Here is a 20053-nt window from a genome sequence, read left to right as displayed (position 1 = left end):
CCTTACGAGTGTTTTAACAATGCATCTTTCCTACAACGGCCGAATATGTAACATGTTTCCCACAAAAAATGACGCAAAGAGAAAGGTCGCTAAGTGCATCGTTAAGGCAGGAGTCTAAAACGGATAGGATCTAAAGAAATGCTGTGCTGCTCTCGGGCCAGCTTTCTCCATTCAAATCTTTCTTTAACATTATCATTTTTTCACAAAACTGACAAACGGTCACCTCCTAGAGAGTTATTACCACCTACGGCTGCAACTATTGAGGCGGCTTATTATAATGCTTACCCAATGAACATGCACACAATTACAGATTTGGCACATCATTGCGCACGTTAGGCTACACATGATGAAATATATAGAGGCAAATACAGAAAGTGCCTACAAGAAGCAACATATAAATAAATTGATTGAAAATGTAATGTTTTCAATATGATTGAAATAGGCATATAGCCTACTGTTTATATTTTAATGCAGTCATCTTTAAAAAAAAAATTATATGTCACTTGTTTGTATCAATTGCAAGGACATTGGCAACTTTGTATTTGCAGCCAACTTTGTTCTGAAGATATCAGTGGTCACAGAGAGACAGATAAATTATGTGATTCTATGTTTGGCTGAGATCTTGTGTCTATAAAGTGACGCGGGAGGGCAAAAAAGTATCTATCGCTGTTAGCCGTTACACGAGTGGTTTGAGGCAGGCGTTCGATTAGTGTTTTCAAGTGCAACAGTTTCGGGGAAACAGTTCAGAGATTTAACAAATGTTCTAACGATAAACTTAGCCTTAAGATGCTGTTGGGGCCCTGTTCTGTAGGCAAGCAGTAGGTCACTAAGCCACGGAGCATGAGGGTGAAGGTTGAGCCGGCTGGGAGGAAAGGGGACAGTCAAAGGATGCGGAAAGGGACGAGAGTAGTGTCGAAGAGGCAAAGACATGATACAGGAGGGAGAAGGATCTAGCAAACAAAGTAGTGATCAGGAAACAAAGTAGTGATCAGCGACATGGAGGGGGGTTGTAGTGAGATTAGTAGGCAAACAGCCTCTAGTGAAGTGTGAGAAAAACACATGGTTTCACGTGATTTTACATGTGGAAATCAACATGTGAAACTTCATGTGTGAGATCACCACATGTGGAATCATGCGATTTTCCATAAGGGGTTACATCCCAAATGACACCTTATTCCTGACATAGTGCACCACTATAATCAAAAGTAGTGCACTATTAAGGGAATAGGGTGCCTTTTGGGACACATTCTCAGTTCTATTTACACAAGTGTAAATAGAACTGCGAGCGAAAGTTGCGCTAAATGGCTCAGAAACAAATTCTACGCATACAAGATTGTGACAACCCCAAGCGTCCCATGTCACTGTCGTGATCCTATGAGAGGAAAATGAACTCATGGCTACAATCATCATTCACTTGCCATATTACAAACTCTAGTTCTCCATACTGGTTACTAGCATCTTAGAAAAATACACATTTGGTTTAATATTTTTATATAAAATGTACAAATAAAAAGAAAAAAGTGAAATCACACAATTTGCCTCACAGTAATTGAATGTACAGTCAGAAGGACAATATCTGCACAGACAGAACTCTGATACGGCTGGCTGGAGGGTAAATATGAACCTAACATCATATAAACATGAAAGAAAAGAATGAGGAAACTAGAGGGTTAAACCTGTAGTGTAGATAAACATGGTATTGTAGTGGCTAAACCGCAAACAAATATATTTGTTTAAATAGATACACCATCTCCTGATAATCAGAAAAATACAGAACAGGTGTATCTGCGATACTAAGAACATTTGAAATGAACAAAAACACTGGGATAAAGGAAGCGAGGGATAAGAGGGAAACCTGCTGTAAAAGAGAAGAGACACCAGACAGACAGCGAGATCGCTCTGGTGCATCGTCATGACTCATGATGACCTTAGCTCGACACAGAGCTAACGAACTAACGCCACATGATTGGTGATGTGAGAGTGTGAAATCCCGGAGAGAGACCGAGAGAGATCATAGGGGCACTGAGGTCACTGCACCCAGCAATTTCGCAACCCTAGATATGGTATACATAAATATTCTCTCATCAAACAATCGAAGACAGGCTCTAGTCTGGGATACAGCCAGCATACTGTATAGGAGGAACATGGTAGAGGGATAGACAGGAGGTTTAGAAAAAGAGGGGTGGAGGAATCCTGCAAATAACTAGCGCCTCTAACCTCTCTCTATATAACCTAAACCTTGCTAAGTTAAAATCAGCTACTTTGTGTTTCTGTCTGTTGTAAATCTACTAGCGCCATGGACCCCTCTATTAGGTTCCTGGTTTTAGGCCTGTTTTATGAGGGTAAAATAACGCTAACTCCACCCTAATTATACTAGATTGAGAACATTTGACTTACAACCGACAAGCCAACGTCTGCTGGTTGAAATAGCAAACTGTTATGCTGCCTGGGCACAATCATGAGTGGGGCAGGGTGGAGGGCTTTACATTTAAAAAAGCCCCTAAAATAAAATGAGAAAACACCTAGGCTGTGTCCCAAATGGCACCCTATTTCCTTTTAACCAGGGCTCATTGGGCTCTGGTCAAAAGTAGTGCACAGTACACAGAATAGCTTGCCATTTAAAATACACGCGGTGTAAGTAGGACCTTGGGAATTTGAGGTGCGACGACATAACACTGACTGAAAGAACTTCCAACGTCAAAGTAACATCAGAAATCACCTCAGGTTGTAGCTGACAGTGTCATGATGCTTCCCTACAGATGATGCAATAGATATGTTATATATAAAACTGCAGAAAAATATTCAAATATATTAATTTATCTTAAATAAAATGACACCTGTTGTTGCCGTTTTTTGAGTGTACTGTCCCTGCCATGTTTTTGCTTTGATACCTTGGTGTAGCAGACTATGGAAGCGTTAGAAATCACAAGGGAAACGTTTATCTGAGTTTGAGGCTGTGTCTGAAATGGCACCCCATCCCCTATGGGCCCTGGTCAAAACAAGTGCAATACATAGGGAATAGGGTGCCGTTTTGGACCCAAGCTGAGTTTAAGACTTGAAGGCAAAAAAAACATTTTCATCTGTTCCCCCACTCTGCATTAATATACAAACCACCCACCATCCACAGAACAATACAAATCCCTTAGGTTTCTATGAACTAATGTTAAAAACACACGAAGGAAGGAGTCCGAAGTTACAGTACGTTCTGGCACAGCACTGATGGGCAGTCACACCGATCTGATGAGAAGACAGTGCAGCGGTCTAGAACCAGATCAGACCAGCTCCACCCTCAGATGTCCAGCGTGTTGCATGATGACTGAGCTAGACAGGGCCCAGAGGAAGACCCAGACAGAGACACAGGTTTCGTCCCAAATGGCACTCTACTCCCTATTTGGAAAGTACTTTCACAAAGCAGTGCACTATATAGGGAATAGGGTGCCATTTGGGACACACATCAAGTCAGCCCACTCTGCTGTCCAGCTGTGTTACGATCCATCCTAAACCCGACAGCACCCACCACCTACACAGTGGACATAGAACCAACTTCATTAAAAAGCCCTCCCCTTTTTTATATCCTTCTTTCTCCAAACGGTATTTCACTCTTTCTCTGTGGCTCTCAGGAGTGAGTCCAGCTGATGGGGACCCAGTGCGTGTCAGTCTCCACCTTCTTCAGAGCCACCTTCAGCTCGGTGAATGCCGCCGTCAGGTCGTCGTTGACAATGATCTTCTCAAACAGGTGGCCGTGCTGGCTTTCCATCTGCTGGGCGGTGCTCACCATCTCCAGGAAGTCCTCCTCCTGTTGGACAAGAATAGAATGGAATAAAATATACACTCAGCAGACATTTTCACTTAGGGGTGTACTCACTTTTGTTGCCAGCAGTTTAGACATTAATGGCTGTGTGTTGAGTTATTTTGAGGGGACAGCAAATTTACACTGTTATACAGGCTGTACACTCACTACTTTACATTGTAGCAAAGTGTCATTTCTTCAGTGTTGTCACATGAAAAGATATACTCAAAAATTTACAAAAATGTGAGGGGTGTACTCACTTTTCTGATATACATAAAACAGGCACACAGGCATCGAGGCATTCAGTTACTGTTTAATTGAATGTTAGAATGGGCAAAACGAGTGACCTACAGTAAACGACTGTGTGCCAGGCACACCGGTTCCAGTATCTAAGAGACGGCTGGCCTCCTTGGCTTTCCACGCATGACAGTGACTAGGGTTTACTGAGAACGGCGAGACAAACAAAAACACATCCAGTCAGCGTCAGTCCTGTGGGTGAAAACAGCTGGTTGATGACAGAGGTCGAAGGAGAATGGCAAGAATCATACAAGCTAACAGGCGGCCCACAAACAGACAAATAACAGCGCAGTACAACAGTGGTGTGCAGAACGGCATCTCGGAAACACACAACTCATCGGTCCTTGTCACGGATGGGCTAAATCACTTACAAACAAGAAGTGGCTCCAGTGGACACGTGATTACCAACAGTGGGCACGTGATTACCAACAGTGGGCACGTGATTACCAACAGTGGGCAATTGAGGACAATTGAGGAGTGGAAAAACATTGCCTGGTCCGACGAATCTCGGTTCCTGTTGCGTCATGCTGATGGCTGAGTCAGGATTTGGGGTAAGCAGCGTGAGTCCATGGACCCATCCTGCCTGGTGTCAACGGTACAGGCTGGTGGCGGTGGTGTAATGGTGTGGGGAATGTTTTCCTGGCACACGTTAGGTCCCTTGATACCAACAGAGCAACATGTCCATGTCCCAAAGAATTCAGGCTGTTCTGTAGGCAAAGTGGGGTCTGACCCGGTACTAGATGGGTGTACCTAAAACTGTATATTTTACTGTCCATTTTGAGAGAAACAGGCATCTAATTTCTGCTTATCTTCGGGACAAGCTTTTGTCGATGGCCTATGAAGACTAAAGGGCATTAGTAAGTGAGAATCTCATGGAAGACAGAGACATACACATAAACAAACATAACAGCCATTAACACAGATAAACAGACTGACCCAAACAAGTGAAGGACACACACTTTACAAAACCGTAACACACAGAGTCCAAAACCTCAAGGAATTTTCATTATTTCCTCATTAGCCGATCTGATTCAGAAGAGAAATGAAATATTCCTTAAAACGGAAAAATACTAAACATATCTATAACTGCCAAAGCAAGTAGAAGGTCCATAATTGATACATGCCACTTTGGTTTTATGGAGACAGGCCAAAGACTGCTTGTGGACAAGGCATTAAAAATGGGAGGGCTTCAGAAATGGAAATGGCTTGGGCACATGAACCTAGTAGCTATACAACTCCTGGCCTCACCGCTAGCTTGGTCCCAGATCTGCTTGTGCTGTTTTGCAACTCCTATGGTCACTGTCATGAATGGAGTTGGCAAGACAGCACACATAGATCTGGGACCAGGCTAGCTACCTCCTCACAGTTTCCCCTCTCTGATGGCATGGTATTATACTGCACGGTGATATGTTTATATGGCCTGGTCCATTCCAGCCTCAAACCCAGGGAACATGGCAGGGTTAGAGCGGCTAGCTACATTTAGCTAGCTCCTTTTACTAGAGGAATACTGAGCTTCAGATCTCCACTGACTCTGCCAAACACACAAATATAAATACATATATACAGACACATTCATAGGCAGGAATACAGACACACATACTGATGGAAATGCGCACACACACAAATTCACACACAAACTCATTAAAATCTACAATTTTAGAATGTCTCCTTTTTGTCAGCCAAACAGCTCCGAGCCAGGAGTTACTCGCGGCTCGCGGTTTTCCACCTCATAGTTGATTAGTTGTGCAGCTAAAATTAAACCGTCGCCATGACACGACAATAACTCGTTTTCAAGCCAGTCTCCGCAAACATACCACTCTGCCTCCGACACAGCCCTCGTACAGCTTTCTCTTCCACTGTGTTCACTGTCTACTGTACAAACATACCACTCTGCCTCCGACACAGCCCTCGTACAGCTTTCTCTTCCACTGTGTTCACTGTCTACTGTACAAACATACCACTCTGCCTCCGACACAGCCCTTGTACAGCTTTCTCTTCCACTGTGTTCACTGTCTACTGTACAAACATACCACTCTGCCTCCGACACAGCCCTCGTACAGCTTTCTCTTCCACTGTGTTCACTGTCTACTGTACAAACATACCACTCTGCCTCCGACACAGCCCTCGTACAGCTTTCTCTTCCACTGTGTTCACGGTCTACTGTACAAGGCAGTAATAAATCCACCCACATTATCTCACGGCCTATTGTCTTTTGAGAGAAGACATGATGGCTTTATCCTCCTCCGTCTGGGAGGAAGGGAAGAGGTTGATGAGGGAGCAGGAGGTTTGTTGGTCAGGGCTGAGAGGAAGTTGAAGTGGCTCGGTCCGTCCGTACACCATATATTCCCTCCGGTGATCCAAGGCTGTTGACCCTTGGTAACCTTCCTCTGTGGTCAGCCTTTGGGAAGGATGGAGGTTGGACGTGGACACAGTGACCCAGGGTGCTCCTAAATGGCACCCGATACCCATAGGGCTCTGGTCAAAAGTAGTGCACTACGCAGGGAATAGGGTGCCATTTGGGACACACTACCAGCAGCTCTCCAACCCTTTGGACATTAGACCAGGAACTGGCAACAGGACGGTGGGGTGGACATGGACAGAAGAAGCCCTAGAGACGCTGTGTATGCCGTTTCTATGTCAACCAGGCGGTCAGTGTCCATGACGTGGCAAGTCTCCCTCTCTATGGCCATAGCAGGCCATTATGGGGAAAGAGAAAAAGAGAAAGACCTGACAGAGACCGAGAGAGAAAGAGAGACAGATAGAAAACTTAAATTGAATTGAGGAAGAGAAACAGAGACCGAGAGAGAGAGCGAGAAACAGAGACCGAGAGAGAGAGCGAGAAACAGAGACCGAGAGAGAGAGATACAGAGGCAGAGAGAGAGAGAGAGACAGAGACAGAGGCAGAGATAGAGAGATACAGAGGCAGAGATAGAGAGATACAGAGGCAGAGTGAGAGAGATACAGAGGCAGAGTGAGACAGAGAGAGATTGAGAAACAGAGACAGAGAGAGATTGAGAAACAGAGACAGAGAGAGATTGAGAAACAGAGACAGAGAGAGATTGAGACAGAGACAGAGACAGAGAGAGATACAGAGACAGAGACAGAGAGAGATACAGAGACAGAGACAGAGAGAGATACAGAGACAGAGAGAGATACAGAGACCGAGATAGAGAGATACAGAGACAGAGAGAGAGAGAGATACAGAGGCAGAGAGACATACAGAGACCGAGAGTGAGAGAGAGATACAGAGGCAGAGAGAGATACAGAGACAGAGAGAGATACAGAGACAGAGAGAGATACAGAGACAGAGAGAGATACAGAGACCGAGATAGAGAGATACAGAGGCAGAGATAGAGAGATACAGAGACAGAGAGAGAGAGAGATACAGAGGCAGAGAGAGATACAGAGACAGAGAGAGATACAGAGACCGAGATAGAGAGATACAGAGGCAGAGATAGAGAGATACAGAGACAGAGAGAGAGAGAGATACAGAGGCAGAGAGACATACAGAGACCGAGAGTGAGAGAGAGATACAGAGGCAGAGAGAGATACAGAGACAGAGAGAGATACAGAGACAGAGAGAGATACAGAGACCTGATAGAGAGATACAGAGGCAGAGATAGAGAGATACAGAGACAGAGAGATGAGGCAGAGAGAGATACAGAGACAGAGAGAGATACAGAGACCGAGATAGAGAGATACAGAGGCAGAGATAGAGAGATACAGAGACAGAGAGAGAGAGAGATACAGAGGCAGAGAGACATACAGAGACCGAGAGTGAGAGAGAGATACAGAGGCAGAGAGAGAGAGATACAGAGGCAGAGAGAGAGAGAGAGATACAGAGGCAGAGAGAGAGAGACAGAGGCCGAGAGAGAGAGAGCGAGAAACAGAAACCGAGAGAGAGAGAGAGAGATACAGAGGCAGAGTGAGAGAGATACAGAGGCAGAGTGAGAGAGATAGAGGCAGAGTGAGAGAGATACAGAGGCAGAGACTACGCAGGGAATAGAGATACAAAGACCGAGAGAGAGAGATACAGAGACCGAGAGAGATTAGAGACCAGAGAAGATACAGAGACAGGAGAGATACAGAGACCGAGAGAGATACAGAGACAGAGAGATGAGGCAGAGTGAGAGAGATACAGAGGCAGAGTGAGAGAGATACAGAGGCAGAGTGAGAGAGATACAGAGGCAGAGTGAGAGAGATACAGAGGCAGAGTGAGAGAGATACAGAGACAGAGTGAGAGAGATACAGAGACAGAGTGAGAGAGATACAGAGGCAGAGTGAGAGAGATACAGAGGCAGAGTGAGAGAGAGAGATACAGAGACAGAGTGAGAGAGATACAGATACAGAGTGAGAGAGAGAGATACAGATACAGAGAGAGATACAGAGACCGAGAGAGAGAGAGATACAGAGACCGAGAGAGATACAGAGACCGAGAGAGAGAGAGATACAGAGACCGAGAGAGATACAGAGACCGAGAGAGAGATACAGAGGCAGAGTGAGAGAGATACAGAGACCGAGAGAGATACAGAGACCGAGAGAGATACAGAGACCGAGAGAGATACAGAGACCGAGAGAGAGATACAGAGGCAGAGTGAGAGAGATACAGAGACCGAGAGAGATACAGAGACCGAGAGAGATACAGAGACCGAGAGAGAGAGAGATACAGAGACCGAGAGAGATACAGAGACCGAGAGAGAGATACAGAGGCAGAGAGAGAGAGATACAGAGGCAGAGAGAGAGAGATACAGAGACAGAGTGAGAGAGATACAGAGGCAGAGAGAGAGAGATACAGAGGCAGAGAGAGAGAGATACAGAGACCGAGAGAGATACAGAGACCGAGAGAGATACAGAGACCGAGAGAGAGAGAGAGAGATACAGAGACCGAGAGAGATACAGAGACCGAGAGAGAGATACAGAGGCAGAGAGAGAGATACAGAGACCGAGAGAGATACAGAGACCGAGAGAGATACAGAGACCGAGAGAGATACAGAGACCGAGAGAGAGAGAGAGAGATACAGAGTGAGAGAGATACAGAGGCAGAGTGAGAGAGATACAGAGGCAGAGAGAGAGAGATACAGAGACAGAGTGAGAGAGATACAGAGGCAGAGAGAGAGAGATACAGAGGCAGAGAGAGAGAGATACAGAGACCGAGAGAGATACAGAGACCGAGAGAGAGATACAGAGGCAGAGAGAGAGATACAGAGACCGAGAGAGATACAGAGACCGAGAGAGATACAGAGACCGAGAGAGATACAGAGACCGAGAGAGAGATACAGAGGCAGAGAGAGAGATACAGAGGCAGAGAGAGAGAGAAACAGAGGCAGAGTGAGAGATACAGAGGCAGAGAGAGAGAGATACAGAGACAGAGAGAGAGATACAGAGACAGAGATACAGAGGCAGAGAGAGAGAGATACAGAGACAGAGAGAGAGAGAGACAGAGGCAGAGAAAGAGAGATACAGAGGCAGAGAGAGATACAGAGACCGAGAGAGAGAGAGATACAGAGACCGAGAGAGAGAGAGATACAGAGGCAGAGAGATACAGAGGCCGAGAGAGAGAGAGAAACAGAAACCGAGAGAGAGAGAGCGAGAAACAGAAACCGAGAGAGAGATTGAGAAACAGAGACAGAGAGATACAGAGGCAGAGAGAGAGATACAGAGGCAGAGTGAGAGAGATACAGAGAGAGAGATACAGAAGCCGAGAGAGAGAGAGATACAGAAGCCGAGAGAGAGATACAGAGGCAGAGAGAGAGAGATACAGAGGCAGAGAGAGAGAGATACAGTGGCAGAGAGAGAGAGATACAGTGGCAGAGAGAGAGAGATACAGAGGCAGAGAGAGAGAGATACAGAGGCAGAGAGAGAGAGAGAGAGATACAGAGGCAGAGAGAGAGATACAGAGGCAGAGAGAGAGAGAGAGAGACAGAGACCGAGAGAGAGAGAGAGAGAGAGAGAGATACAGAGGCAGAGAGAGAGAGAGAGAGGGATACAGAGGCAGAGAGAGAAACAGAGGCAGAGAGAGATACAGAGGCAGAGAGAGATACAGAGGCAGAGAGAGATACAGAGGCAGAGAGAGAGAGAGAGAGAGAGAGAGAGAGAGAGAGAGAGAGAGAGAGAGAGAGAGAGAGAGAGATACAGAGGCAGAGAGAGAGAGATACAGAGGCAGAGAGAGAAACAGAGGCAGAGAGAGATACAGCGGCAGAGAGAGATACAGAGGCAGAGAGAGATACAGAGGCAGAGAGAGAGATACAGTGGCAGAGAGAGAGAGATACAGAGACCGAGAGAGAGAGAGAGATACAGAAGCAGAGAGAGAGAGATAGAGACAGAGAGAGATACAGAAGCCGAGAGAGAGAGATACAGAGACCGAGAGAGAGAGAGATACAGAAGCCGAGAGAGAGAGATACAGAGACAGAGAGAGATACAGAAGCCGAGAGAGAGAGAGAGACAGAGAGAGATACAGAAGCCGAGAGAGAGAGATACAGAGACAGAGAGAGATACAGAGACCGAGAGAGAGAGAGATACAGAAGCCGAGAGAGAGAGAGACAGAGACAGAGAGATACAGAGGCAGAGATAGAGAGATACAGAGGCAGAGATAGAGAGATACAGAGGCAGAGTGAGAGAGATACAGAGGCAGAGTGAGAGAGATACAGAGACCGAGAGAGAGATACAGAGACCGAGAGAGAGAGATACAGAGACAGAGAGAGATTGAGAAACAGAGACAGAGAGAGATTGAGAAACAGAGACAGAGAGAGATTGAGAAACAGAGACAGAGAGAGAGAGAGATACAGAGACAGAGACAGATACAGAGACAGAGACAGAGAGAGATACAGAGACAGAGAGAGATACAGAGACAGAGACAGAGAGAGATACAGAGGCAGAGATAGAGAGATACAGAGGCAGAGTGAGAGAGATACAGAGGCAGAGTGAGAGAGATACAGAGGCAGAGTGAGAGAGATACAGAGGCAGAGTGAGAGAGATACAGAGACCGAGAGAGAGAGATACAGAGACCGAGAGAGATTGAGAAACAGAGACAGAGAGAGATTGAGAAACAGAGACAGAGAGATATTGAGAAACAGAGACAGAGAGAGAGAGAGATACAGAGGCAGAGAGAGAGAGATACAGAGGCAGAGAGAGAGAGATACAGAGACAGAGAGAGAGAGAGATACAGAGACAGAGAGATACAGAGAGAGATACAGAGAGAGATACAGAGGCAGAGATAGAGATACAGAGGCAGAGATAGAGATACAGAGGCAGAGATAGAGAGATACAGAGGCAGAGATAGAGAGATACAGAGGCAGAGAGAGAGAGAGAGATACAGAGGCAGAGAGACATACAGAGACCGAGAGTGAGAGAGAGATACAGAGGCAGAGAGAGAGAGATACAGAGGCAGAGAGAGAGAGATACAGAGGCAGAGAGAGAGAGATACAGAGGCAGAGAGAGAGAGACAGAGGCCGAGAGAGAGAGAGCGAGAAACAGAAACCGAGAGAAAGAGAGAGATACAGAGGCAGAGTGAGAGAGATACAGAGGCAGAGTGAGAGAGATACAGAGGCAGAGTGAGAGAGATACAAAGACCGAGAGAGAGAGATACAGAGACCGAGAGAGAGAGATACAGAGACCGAGAGAGAGAGATACAAAGACAGAGAGAGAGAGATACAGAGACCGAGAGAGATACAGAGGCAGAGTGAGAGAGATACAGAGGCAGAGTGAGAGAGATACAGAGGCAGAGTGAGAGAGATACAGAGGCAGAGAGAGAGAGATACAGAGACAGAGTGAGAGAGATACAGAGGCAGAGAGAGAGAGATACAGAGGCAGAGAGAGAGAGATACAGAGACCGAGAGAGATACAGAGACCGAGAGAGATACAGAGACCGAGAGAGAGAGAGAGAGATACAGAGACCGAGAGAGATACAGAGACCGAGAGAGATACAGAGACCGAGAGAGAGATACAGAGGCAGAGAGAGAGATACAGAGACCGAGAGAGAGATACAGAGACCGAGAAAGAGATACAGAGGCAGAGAGAGAGATACAGAGGCAGAGAGAGAGAGAAACAGAGGCAGAGAGAGAGATACAGAGGCAGAGAGAGAGAGAGATACAGAGACAGAGAGAGAGAGAGATACAGAGACAGAGAGAGAGATACAGAGACAGAGAGAGAGATACAGAGGCAGAGAGAGAGAGATACAGAGACAGAGAGAGAGAGAGACAGAGGCAGAGAAAGAGAGATACAGAGGCAGAGAGAGATACAGAGACCGAGAGAGAGAGAGATACAGAGACCGAGAGAGATACAGAGGCAGAGAGATACAGAGGCCGAGAGAGAGAGAGAGAGAAACAGAAACCGAGAGAGAGAGAGCGAGAAACAGAAACCGAGAGAGAGATTGAGAAACAGAGACAGAGAGATACAGAGGCAGAGAGAGAGATACAGAGGCAGAGTGAGAGAGATACAGAGACCGAGAGAGAGAGAGAACAGAAGAGATACAGAAGCAGAGAGAGAGAGATACAGAGGCAGAGAGAGAGAGATACAGAGGCAGAGAGAGAGAGATACAGTGGCAGAGAGAGAGAGATACAGTGGCAGAGAGAGAGAGATACAGTGGCAGAGAGAGAGAGATACAGAGGCAGAGAGAGAGAGATACAGAGGCAGAGAGAGAGAGATACAGAGGCAGAGAGAGAGAGATACAGAGGCAGAGAGAGAGAGAGAGAGAGAGAGAGAGAGAGAGATACAGAGGCAGAGAGAGAGAGAGAGAGAGGGAGATACAGAGGCAGAGAGAGAAACAGAGGCAGAGAGAGATACAGAGGCAGAGAGAGATACAGAGGCAGAGAGAGAGAGAGAGAGAGAGAGAGAGAGAGAGAGAGAGAGAGAGAGAGAGAGAGAGAGGAGATACAGAGGCAGAGAGAGAGAAGAGAGAGAGAGAGATACAGAGGCAGAGAGAGAGGGAGATACAGAGGCAGAGGAGAAACAGATGCAGAGAGAGATACAGAGGCAGAGAGAGAGATACAGAGGCAGAGAGAGAGATACAGAGGCAGAGAGAGAGATACAGTGGCAGAGAGAGAGATACAGAGACCGAGAGAGAGAGAGAGATACAGAAGCAGAGAGAGAGAGATAGAGACAGAGAGAGATACAGAAGCCGAGAGAGAGAGATACAGAGAGAGAGATACAGAGACCGAGAGAGAGAGAGATACAGAAGCCGAGAGAGAGAGATACAGAGACAGAGAGAGAGAAGCCGAGAGAGAGAGAGAGACAGAGAGAGATACAGAAGCCGAGAGAGAGAGATACAGAGACCGAGAGAGAGAGAGATACAGAAGCCGAGAGAGAGAGATACAGAAGCCGAGAGAGAGAGATACAGAGACAGAGAGAGATACAGAAGCCGAGAGAGAGAGATACAGAGACCGAGAGAGATACAGAGACCGAGAGAGAGAGAGATACAGAGGCAGAGAGAGAGATACAGAGGCAGAGAGAGAGAGAAACAGAGGCAGAGTGAGAGATACAGAGGCAGAGAGAGAGATACAGAGACAGAGATACAGAGACAGAGAGAGAGATACAGAGGCAGAGAGAGAGAGATACAGAGACAGAGAGAGACAGAGGCAGAGAAAGAGAGATACAGAGAGAGAGATACAGAGACCGAGAGAGAGACAGAGACAGAGAGAGATACAGAAGCCGAGAGAGAGAGAGATACAGAGACAGAAACCGAGATACAGAAGCCGAGAGAGAGAGATTGAGAGACAGAGACAGAGATACAGAAGAGAGAGATACAGAGGCAGAGAGAGAGATACAGAGACCGAGAGAGATACAGAAGCCGAGAGAGAGAGATACAGAAGCCGAGAGAGAGAGATACAGAGACAGAGAGAGAGAGATACAGAGAGAGAGAGATACAGAGAGAGATACAGAGGCAGAGAGATACAGAGAGAGCAGAGAGAGAAACAGAGGCAGAGAGAGATACAGAGACAGAGAGAGATACAGAGGCAGAGAGAGATACAGAGGCAGAGAGAGATACAGAGGCAGAGAGAGATACAGAGAGAGAGAGAGATACAGAGGCAGAGAGAGAGAGAGAGAGATAGATACAGAGAGAGAGAAGATAGAGGCAGAGAGAGAACAGAGGCAGAGAGAGATACAGAGGCAGAGAGAGATACAGAGGCAGAGAGAGATACAGAGAGAGAGAGAGATACAGAGAGAGAGAGAGATACAGAGACAGAGAGAGAGAGATACAGAAGCAGAGAGAGAGAGATAGAGACAGAGAGAGATACAGAAGCCGAGAGAGAGAGAGATACAGAGGCAGAGAGAGAGATACAGAGGCCGAGAGAGAGAGATACAGAGACAGAGAGAGATACAGAAGCCAGAGAGAGATACAGAGAGAGATACAGAGACAGAGAGAGATACAGAGAGAGAGAGATACAGAGACCGAGAGAGATACAGAGACAGAGAGAGATACAGAGGCAGAGTGAGATACAGAGCAGAGAGAGAGATACAGAGACAGAGAGATACAGAAGCCGAGAGAGAGAGATACAGAGACAGAGAGAGATACAGAGGCAGAGTGAGAGAGATACAGAGGCAGAGTGAGAGAGATACAGAGGCAGAGAGAGAGAGAAACAAAGGCAGAGAGAGAGAGACTTAAATTGAAATTCAGAAAGAGACCAAGAGAAACAGAGACCGAGAGAGAGAGAGAAACAGAGAAACAGAGAAACAGAGAGAGATCTCTATGGTACTGAGCCAGGATAAGGTCTCCTCTCAGTCCTGATGTCTCTTGGCCATCCCCTCGGAGGTCAGGCCCTCAACGGAAAATCTGCTTTTATTCATACCCATAAAATGCACCTGCCCTCTGTATTAAAATGATATAAAATATCAGAACAGATCTGGTTCGGCAAGAGGTCCCTGATTTACTCTCTCTCAAAGAAGACAGAATGTCATTGCTTGGCTAGAGGGAAAGGTAAGACATCAGTAAGTAGCGCTATCCCATGAACCCTTTACTTATTATACTGCTCTTACTAGGAATATGAATATGGACATATTCATTATCGTATTACAGTATCATAACTGATTTTGGGCTCATATTTCACGTCAGCCCTATTTGAAAACAGATATGAATGCATTCAGGTAACATAAAGCATAGACGGCTCTGTTAAAACAATGAAACGTCTGTTCTCCAGTAGTCTGGATGGGACAATGACCAGACCTGCTGCCTCGAACATTCGTCTCGACTGAAAGAAATATAGCAGACGGAGAATATTATCCAGCAGTGACATTTCCACCAAACAAAGTCTCTCTTTCTTTAATAGCTGGCACCTGATGGTTTAAAACGCTGTCTGTCAATCTCCCGAAAAGGTTACAGAAAGGGTTTGGTAACAGGAAATATTTCAACCAGGTAACAAAATAAAACGCTGGGGCTGGATGTGTTACCTGAGCTCTGAACTCTGGATCTAATAAAGGTATTATAGGGCAGGGCAATCAATGTCAAAGTCTGCCCTGTTTTTGGCAACGACTGCTCACTGTTCACATGAGTTATACTGAGAGCAGAGGGTTACTTTCACCCAAAGGACAAACAAAGGACGATAGCATGACCTCTGACCTCTCTCTGTTTGACCTCTCACCCCTCAGGATGGCCGTCATCATGCACGATGGAACGGTTTACCTTTGTCCTCTAGCCCAAGAGCTCGGCGGGAAGAAATCCCTGTCTTACTGAGATGAAACAAAAACATATCAGCGACCTCAGAGATGTGTAGTCTGTACACGACTGGGGGACAAAGTGATGCTTCTGACTTTAATACGTTGTGTCTGTAGATCAGTGAGGTGACCGGTGAATTTATGTCATCATCCAATGCTTGAAGGATGATTTTAAGATGAGATGCTGTCCCTCTGTTTAAAACAGTGACGGCAGTGTGTAACTCAGTGACGGCTCAACGAAGGATGTTCTGAGTTAAGAGCGGCTGTGTCTAACCCTGTCCTTTTCCAGAGCCACGTTGGGCTGTGTGTTAGGTTAGGTCATGGTGAAAACACAGAGGTATGTGTGGAGTAACACCTCAAAGTGGGGCTGAGGCGGCGCTCTAAATTGCTCCCTATTCTCTGAATAGTGCACTACTTTTGACCAGGGCCCACAGTGCACTATATAGGGAATATGGAGCCATTTGGGGCAGGCCCTCATGCTCTGAGCTGAAAAGAGCAGACACACTGAGGGAGAGATGGAGAGAGAGAACAGACGAAAGGCAGAGAGCGGCCCAGAGCCCTGCGGGGCCGCGAAGGCCGAGGCAGACATCCCACTGAGCCGCCAGCCGATCTGATCTGCACCTGCCGGTCTACACCTCCTCCTCTTCTCCCCTCCCCCAGCTCGGTTGACACGACCTTCAGCGCTGGCGCGTGGAAAGCCTCCACGCCTCCAACATGACAGCCACTCTCTCTCCCCCCTCACGCTTTCTTTCTCCCCCCTCCCTCTCCCTCTTTCTCCCCCCCCACCCTCACTCTCTCTCGTCATCATATCACTCCATCCCGGCCCGGCATGTGGCTGTGACCTGGCCCGTAGCGTGGCCCAGCGGAGAGAGAGAGAGAGAGACACGCGAGCGCCGGACCTGATGACCCGGCGGGCTGGGAAAGCCATCAGCTGCCACACGTCTACGCCGCCACCACGGCAATGCACCACGGCTAATTGGTTTCATGTGGGGCCCGGCTGTGAGCTGCGACTTGCTGCGGAGGAAAGGTGTGTAACACACACAACCACACACACACACACACACACACACACACACACACACACACACACACACACACACACACACACACACACACACACACACACACACACACACACACACACACACACACACACACACACACACACACACACACACACACACACACACACACACACACACACACACACAAATGCTCGCACACGCACGCACGCAAGCACACATACACCCTAGCCTGCAACAGAAAGCTGTAGGTAGTAAATATGACCTCACCACCACAACTAGCTCCCCCAGAGCGCCAGATAAAGTTTGTGTTAGATGTGTTTCTGATAACCCTACAGCTTGGTCATGTGGTACACGAACACTGCTCGATGACCTTTGATCCTACCTTATAACGTGTCATTACACACCCGCACACAGTGACACACACAAAGACCACATCACTTTTCACTGGAGATGTCTGAGTGGGAAGTGTGCTTCCAAAGCAATTAGCCAATCATTATCCATTTGGTGGATAAAAAACGAGTTGTTTGACGTTCTAAAACTGCCTGTTTTACAGGAGTACTCTTCTTCAAAAATGTGTGAACTTTTACACCCCTGGACCAAGTTTGATCCTTCCCACCACGTCACCAAGTCATTTCAACTTTCTGACGTTGTGTGACATTGTTTTTACTTCAAAAAGATGCAAACTTTTAAGCGCAAGGCTTTTCTGTCACAGATTTTGGACAAGGTGAAACGTTTCTTCTCTTGACAATAGGAAAACGTTTCATTGTTTTTGCTGACGTGACTTACGGAGAATGATTTGGCAGATCCCTTGTCGTCCCTGCCTGGGATGACCTTAGCGTTCTGTCTGCTCTCCCGCAGGCGCTCGACGGGCGGCGGCTTCACGAACACCACATAAGGTTTAAACTCTGCCGTCCTCAGGTGCTTTATCGTCTGCAACACACAGAGAAGAGAGAAAACAGTTAGCAGAGGAGAGTGTCTGGTTCATCTATCTGGAGATATCGCAGAGTGGAATTAGACCCAGATCTCCATCTGTCACAGTGCAGAGGCGATGACACATTACACAGCTGGGTCGCGTTGACACGTAGCACACAGTGTGTGTGAGTGTGTGTGTACTGAACCGCAGCCGAGCAGTGTTAACCGGTGCCGGTCCACCTCCCTCTGGGCCCGATACCACGGCCTCTCGCTGTGTTCCGCTGAGCGGGTTCGAAACCCTGAGCCGGTACGGAGGTATAGTACAAAATGACACCCTATTCCCTATTAGGTGCACTAGATAGGGAATAGGGTGCCACTTGGGACCCAGACGAAGACAGGAGCAGAAGACAGGAGGGAAGTGGCGCTAGACTACCATTCATCTCCATCACAGAGGGAAGAGCTTTCATCCGGTCAGCACGGGACCAGTCAACATCCCTCGCTCTGCAACACCACCAGGCTGACATGAAACTCATGTGATTGACTACTGAGCGGGGTAGAGAGCTACAAGGGAGCACAAAGGCATAGACACGTGCGAGCACGCACATATAAACACATGTACACAAACAGCATGGGCTAACGAGGCACTTGATCAGGGAGAGATGGTTCGAAAACATGCCAGTAATCTATATAAGAGTGTATTTCGGACTCTATAAGATTACTTACTCAGAGAAAACAAACAGAGGATGCCTATGGGGCCCAGGCAAGAGTGTGTCTGTGCGAGGCAGGATTGCGGCAGGGTGGGTGCTAGGCTTGGCCTGGGGTAAAAGGATTGTAAACTGTGGGGTTTGTGGGCTTTCAGCGACATACAGGCCACTTATGAAAGGCAGATCATCACCACCACCCAGACACATAAGCCAAAGAGGAAATCTTCAAATAAGGAACATTAGCAGTAATTGCTGCTAAAAATGGCCCTTTAAGCCAGGTTTGGTTGGTAACCCTGTAAGCAGCCATGGCCTGCAGAAAGCCACCGCTGCCTCTGAAGTCTCCTGAAGGATGAGATTCCTCCATGAGATAGGCAGAGAGAGAGGTGGAAATATAAACGCAACATTGGCCCCAAATTTCATGAGCTGAAATAAAAGATCCCAGACATTTTCCAGACACACAAAATGCTTAATTTCTCTGCACAAATCTGTTTACATCCCTGTTAGTGAGCATTTCTCCTTCACCAAGATAATCCATCCAGCTGACAGGTGTGGCATATCAAGAAGCTGAGTAAACAGCATGGTCATTACACAGGTGCACCTTGTGCTGGGTACAATTAAAGGCTACTCTAAAATGTGAAGTTTTTTCACACAACACAATGCCACAGATGTCTCACATTTTGATGGCATGCGCAATTGACAAGCTGACTGCAGGAATGTCCACCAGAGCTTTTGCCAGAAAACTTAATGTTCATTTATTTACCATAAGCTGCTTCCAAAGTTACTTTAGAGAATCTGGCAGTACATCCAACCAGCCTCACAACCGCAGACCACGTGCATGGCGTTGTGTTGGCGAGCGGTTTGCTGATGTCAACAATATGAACAGAGTGGCCCATGGTGGTGGTGGGGTTATGGTGTGGGCAGGCATAAGTTACAGACAACGAACAATTGCATTTTATTGATGGCAATTTGAATGCACAGAGATACCGTGACAAGATCCTGAGGCCCATTGTCGTGTCATTCATCCGCCGCTATCACCTCATGTTTCAGCATGATCATGCACAGCCACATGTCGCAAGGATCTGTGCACAATTCCATGATGATGAAAATGTCCCAGTTCTTCCATGGCCTGCATACTCACCAGACATGTCACCCATTGAGCATGTTTGGGATGCTCTGGATCAACGTGTTTGACAGCATGTTCCAGTTCCAACCAATATCCAGCAGCTTCAAACAGCCATTGAAGAGGAGTGGGACAACACTCCACAGGCCCCAGCCTGATCAACTCTGTGAAGGAGATGTGTCGTGCTGCATGAGGCATATGGTGGTCACACCAGATACTGACTGGTTTTCTGATCACCGCCCCTACTTTTAAATTATATTTTTTAAGGTATCTGTATTCCCAGTCATGTGAATTCAATAGAATGTATTTAAATGGAATAATTTCCTTATATAAACGTTAACTCAGTAAAATCTTTGAAATGATTGCATGTTGCTTTTTATATTTTTGGATGGAGGGATGAAGGGATGAAGGGAGAGTTGGAAGGACATTTGGGAGGGAAAAGGAGTGGTGGAATGAAGGGTACAGGAAACGAATGAAGAGATGGCGGGTAGAGGTAAAGGGAAGATTGTGACTGGGTCAGGGACTTGTGTAACTCACATGAGGCTGAACGTCCAGTAGA

The 20053-nt window shown here is 46.9% G+C and overlaps 1 protein-coding gene across 2 annotated transcripts in view; it reads right to left on the bottom strand.

Moving 5' to 3' along the window:
* Window positions 1-1474: 1474 nt before the first annotated feature.
* The window catches only part of mpp7a (MAGUK p55 scaffold protein 7a), a 288163-nt gene continuing 269584 nt past the window's right edge, over window positions 1475-20053 (bottom strand). For both annotated transcript variants that reach the window (XM_046292386.1, XM_046292387.1), the window contains 3 exons: window positions 20032-20053; window positions 17545-17688; window positions 1475-3796 (listed from right to left, as the gene is read on the bottom strand). The exon at window positions 20032-20053 is cut by the window's right edge and continues 87 nt beyond it. In XM_046292386.1, the coding sequence (XP_046148342.1) occupies window positions 3617-3796; window positions 17545-17688; window positions 20032-20053 (346 nt within the window). In that variant the 3' untranslated portion in view covers window positions 1475-3616. The remainder of the gene's footprint in view (window positions 3797-17544; window positions 17689-20031) is intronic.

Source organism: Oncorhynchus gorbuscha, linkage group LG12 (assembly GCF_021184085.1).
Source record: "Oncorhynchus gorbuscha isolate QuinsamMale2020 ecotype Even-year linkage group LG12, OgorEven_v1.0, whole genome shotgun sequence".
Lineage (NCBI taxonomy): Eukaryota > Metazoa > Chordata > Actinopteri > Salmoniformes > Salmonidae > Oncorhynchus > Oncorhynchus gorbuscha.
This window is presented reverse-complemented; position numbering and strand designations above follow the sequence as displayed.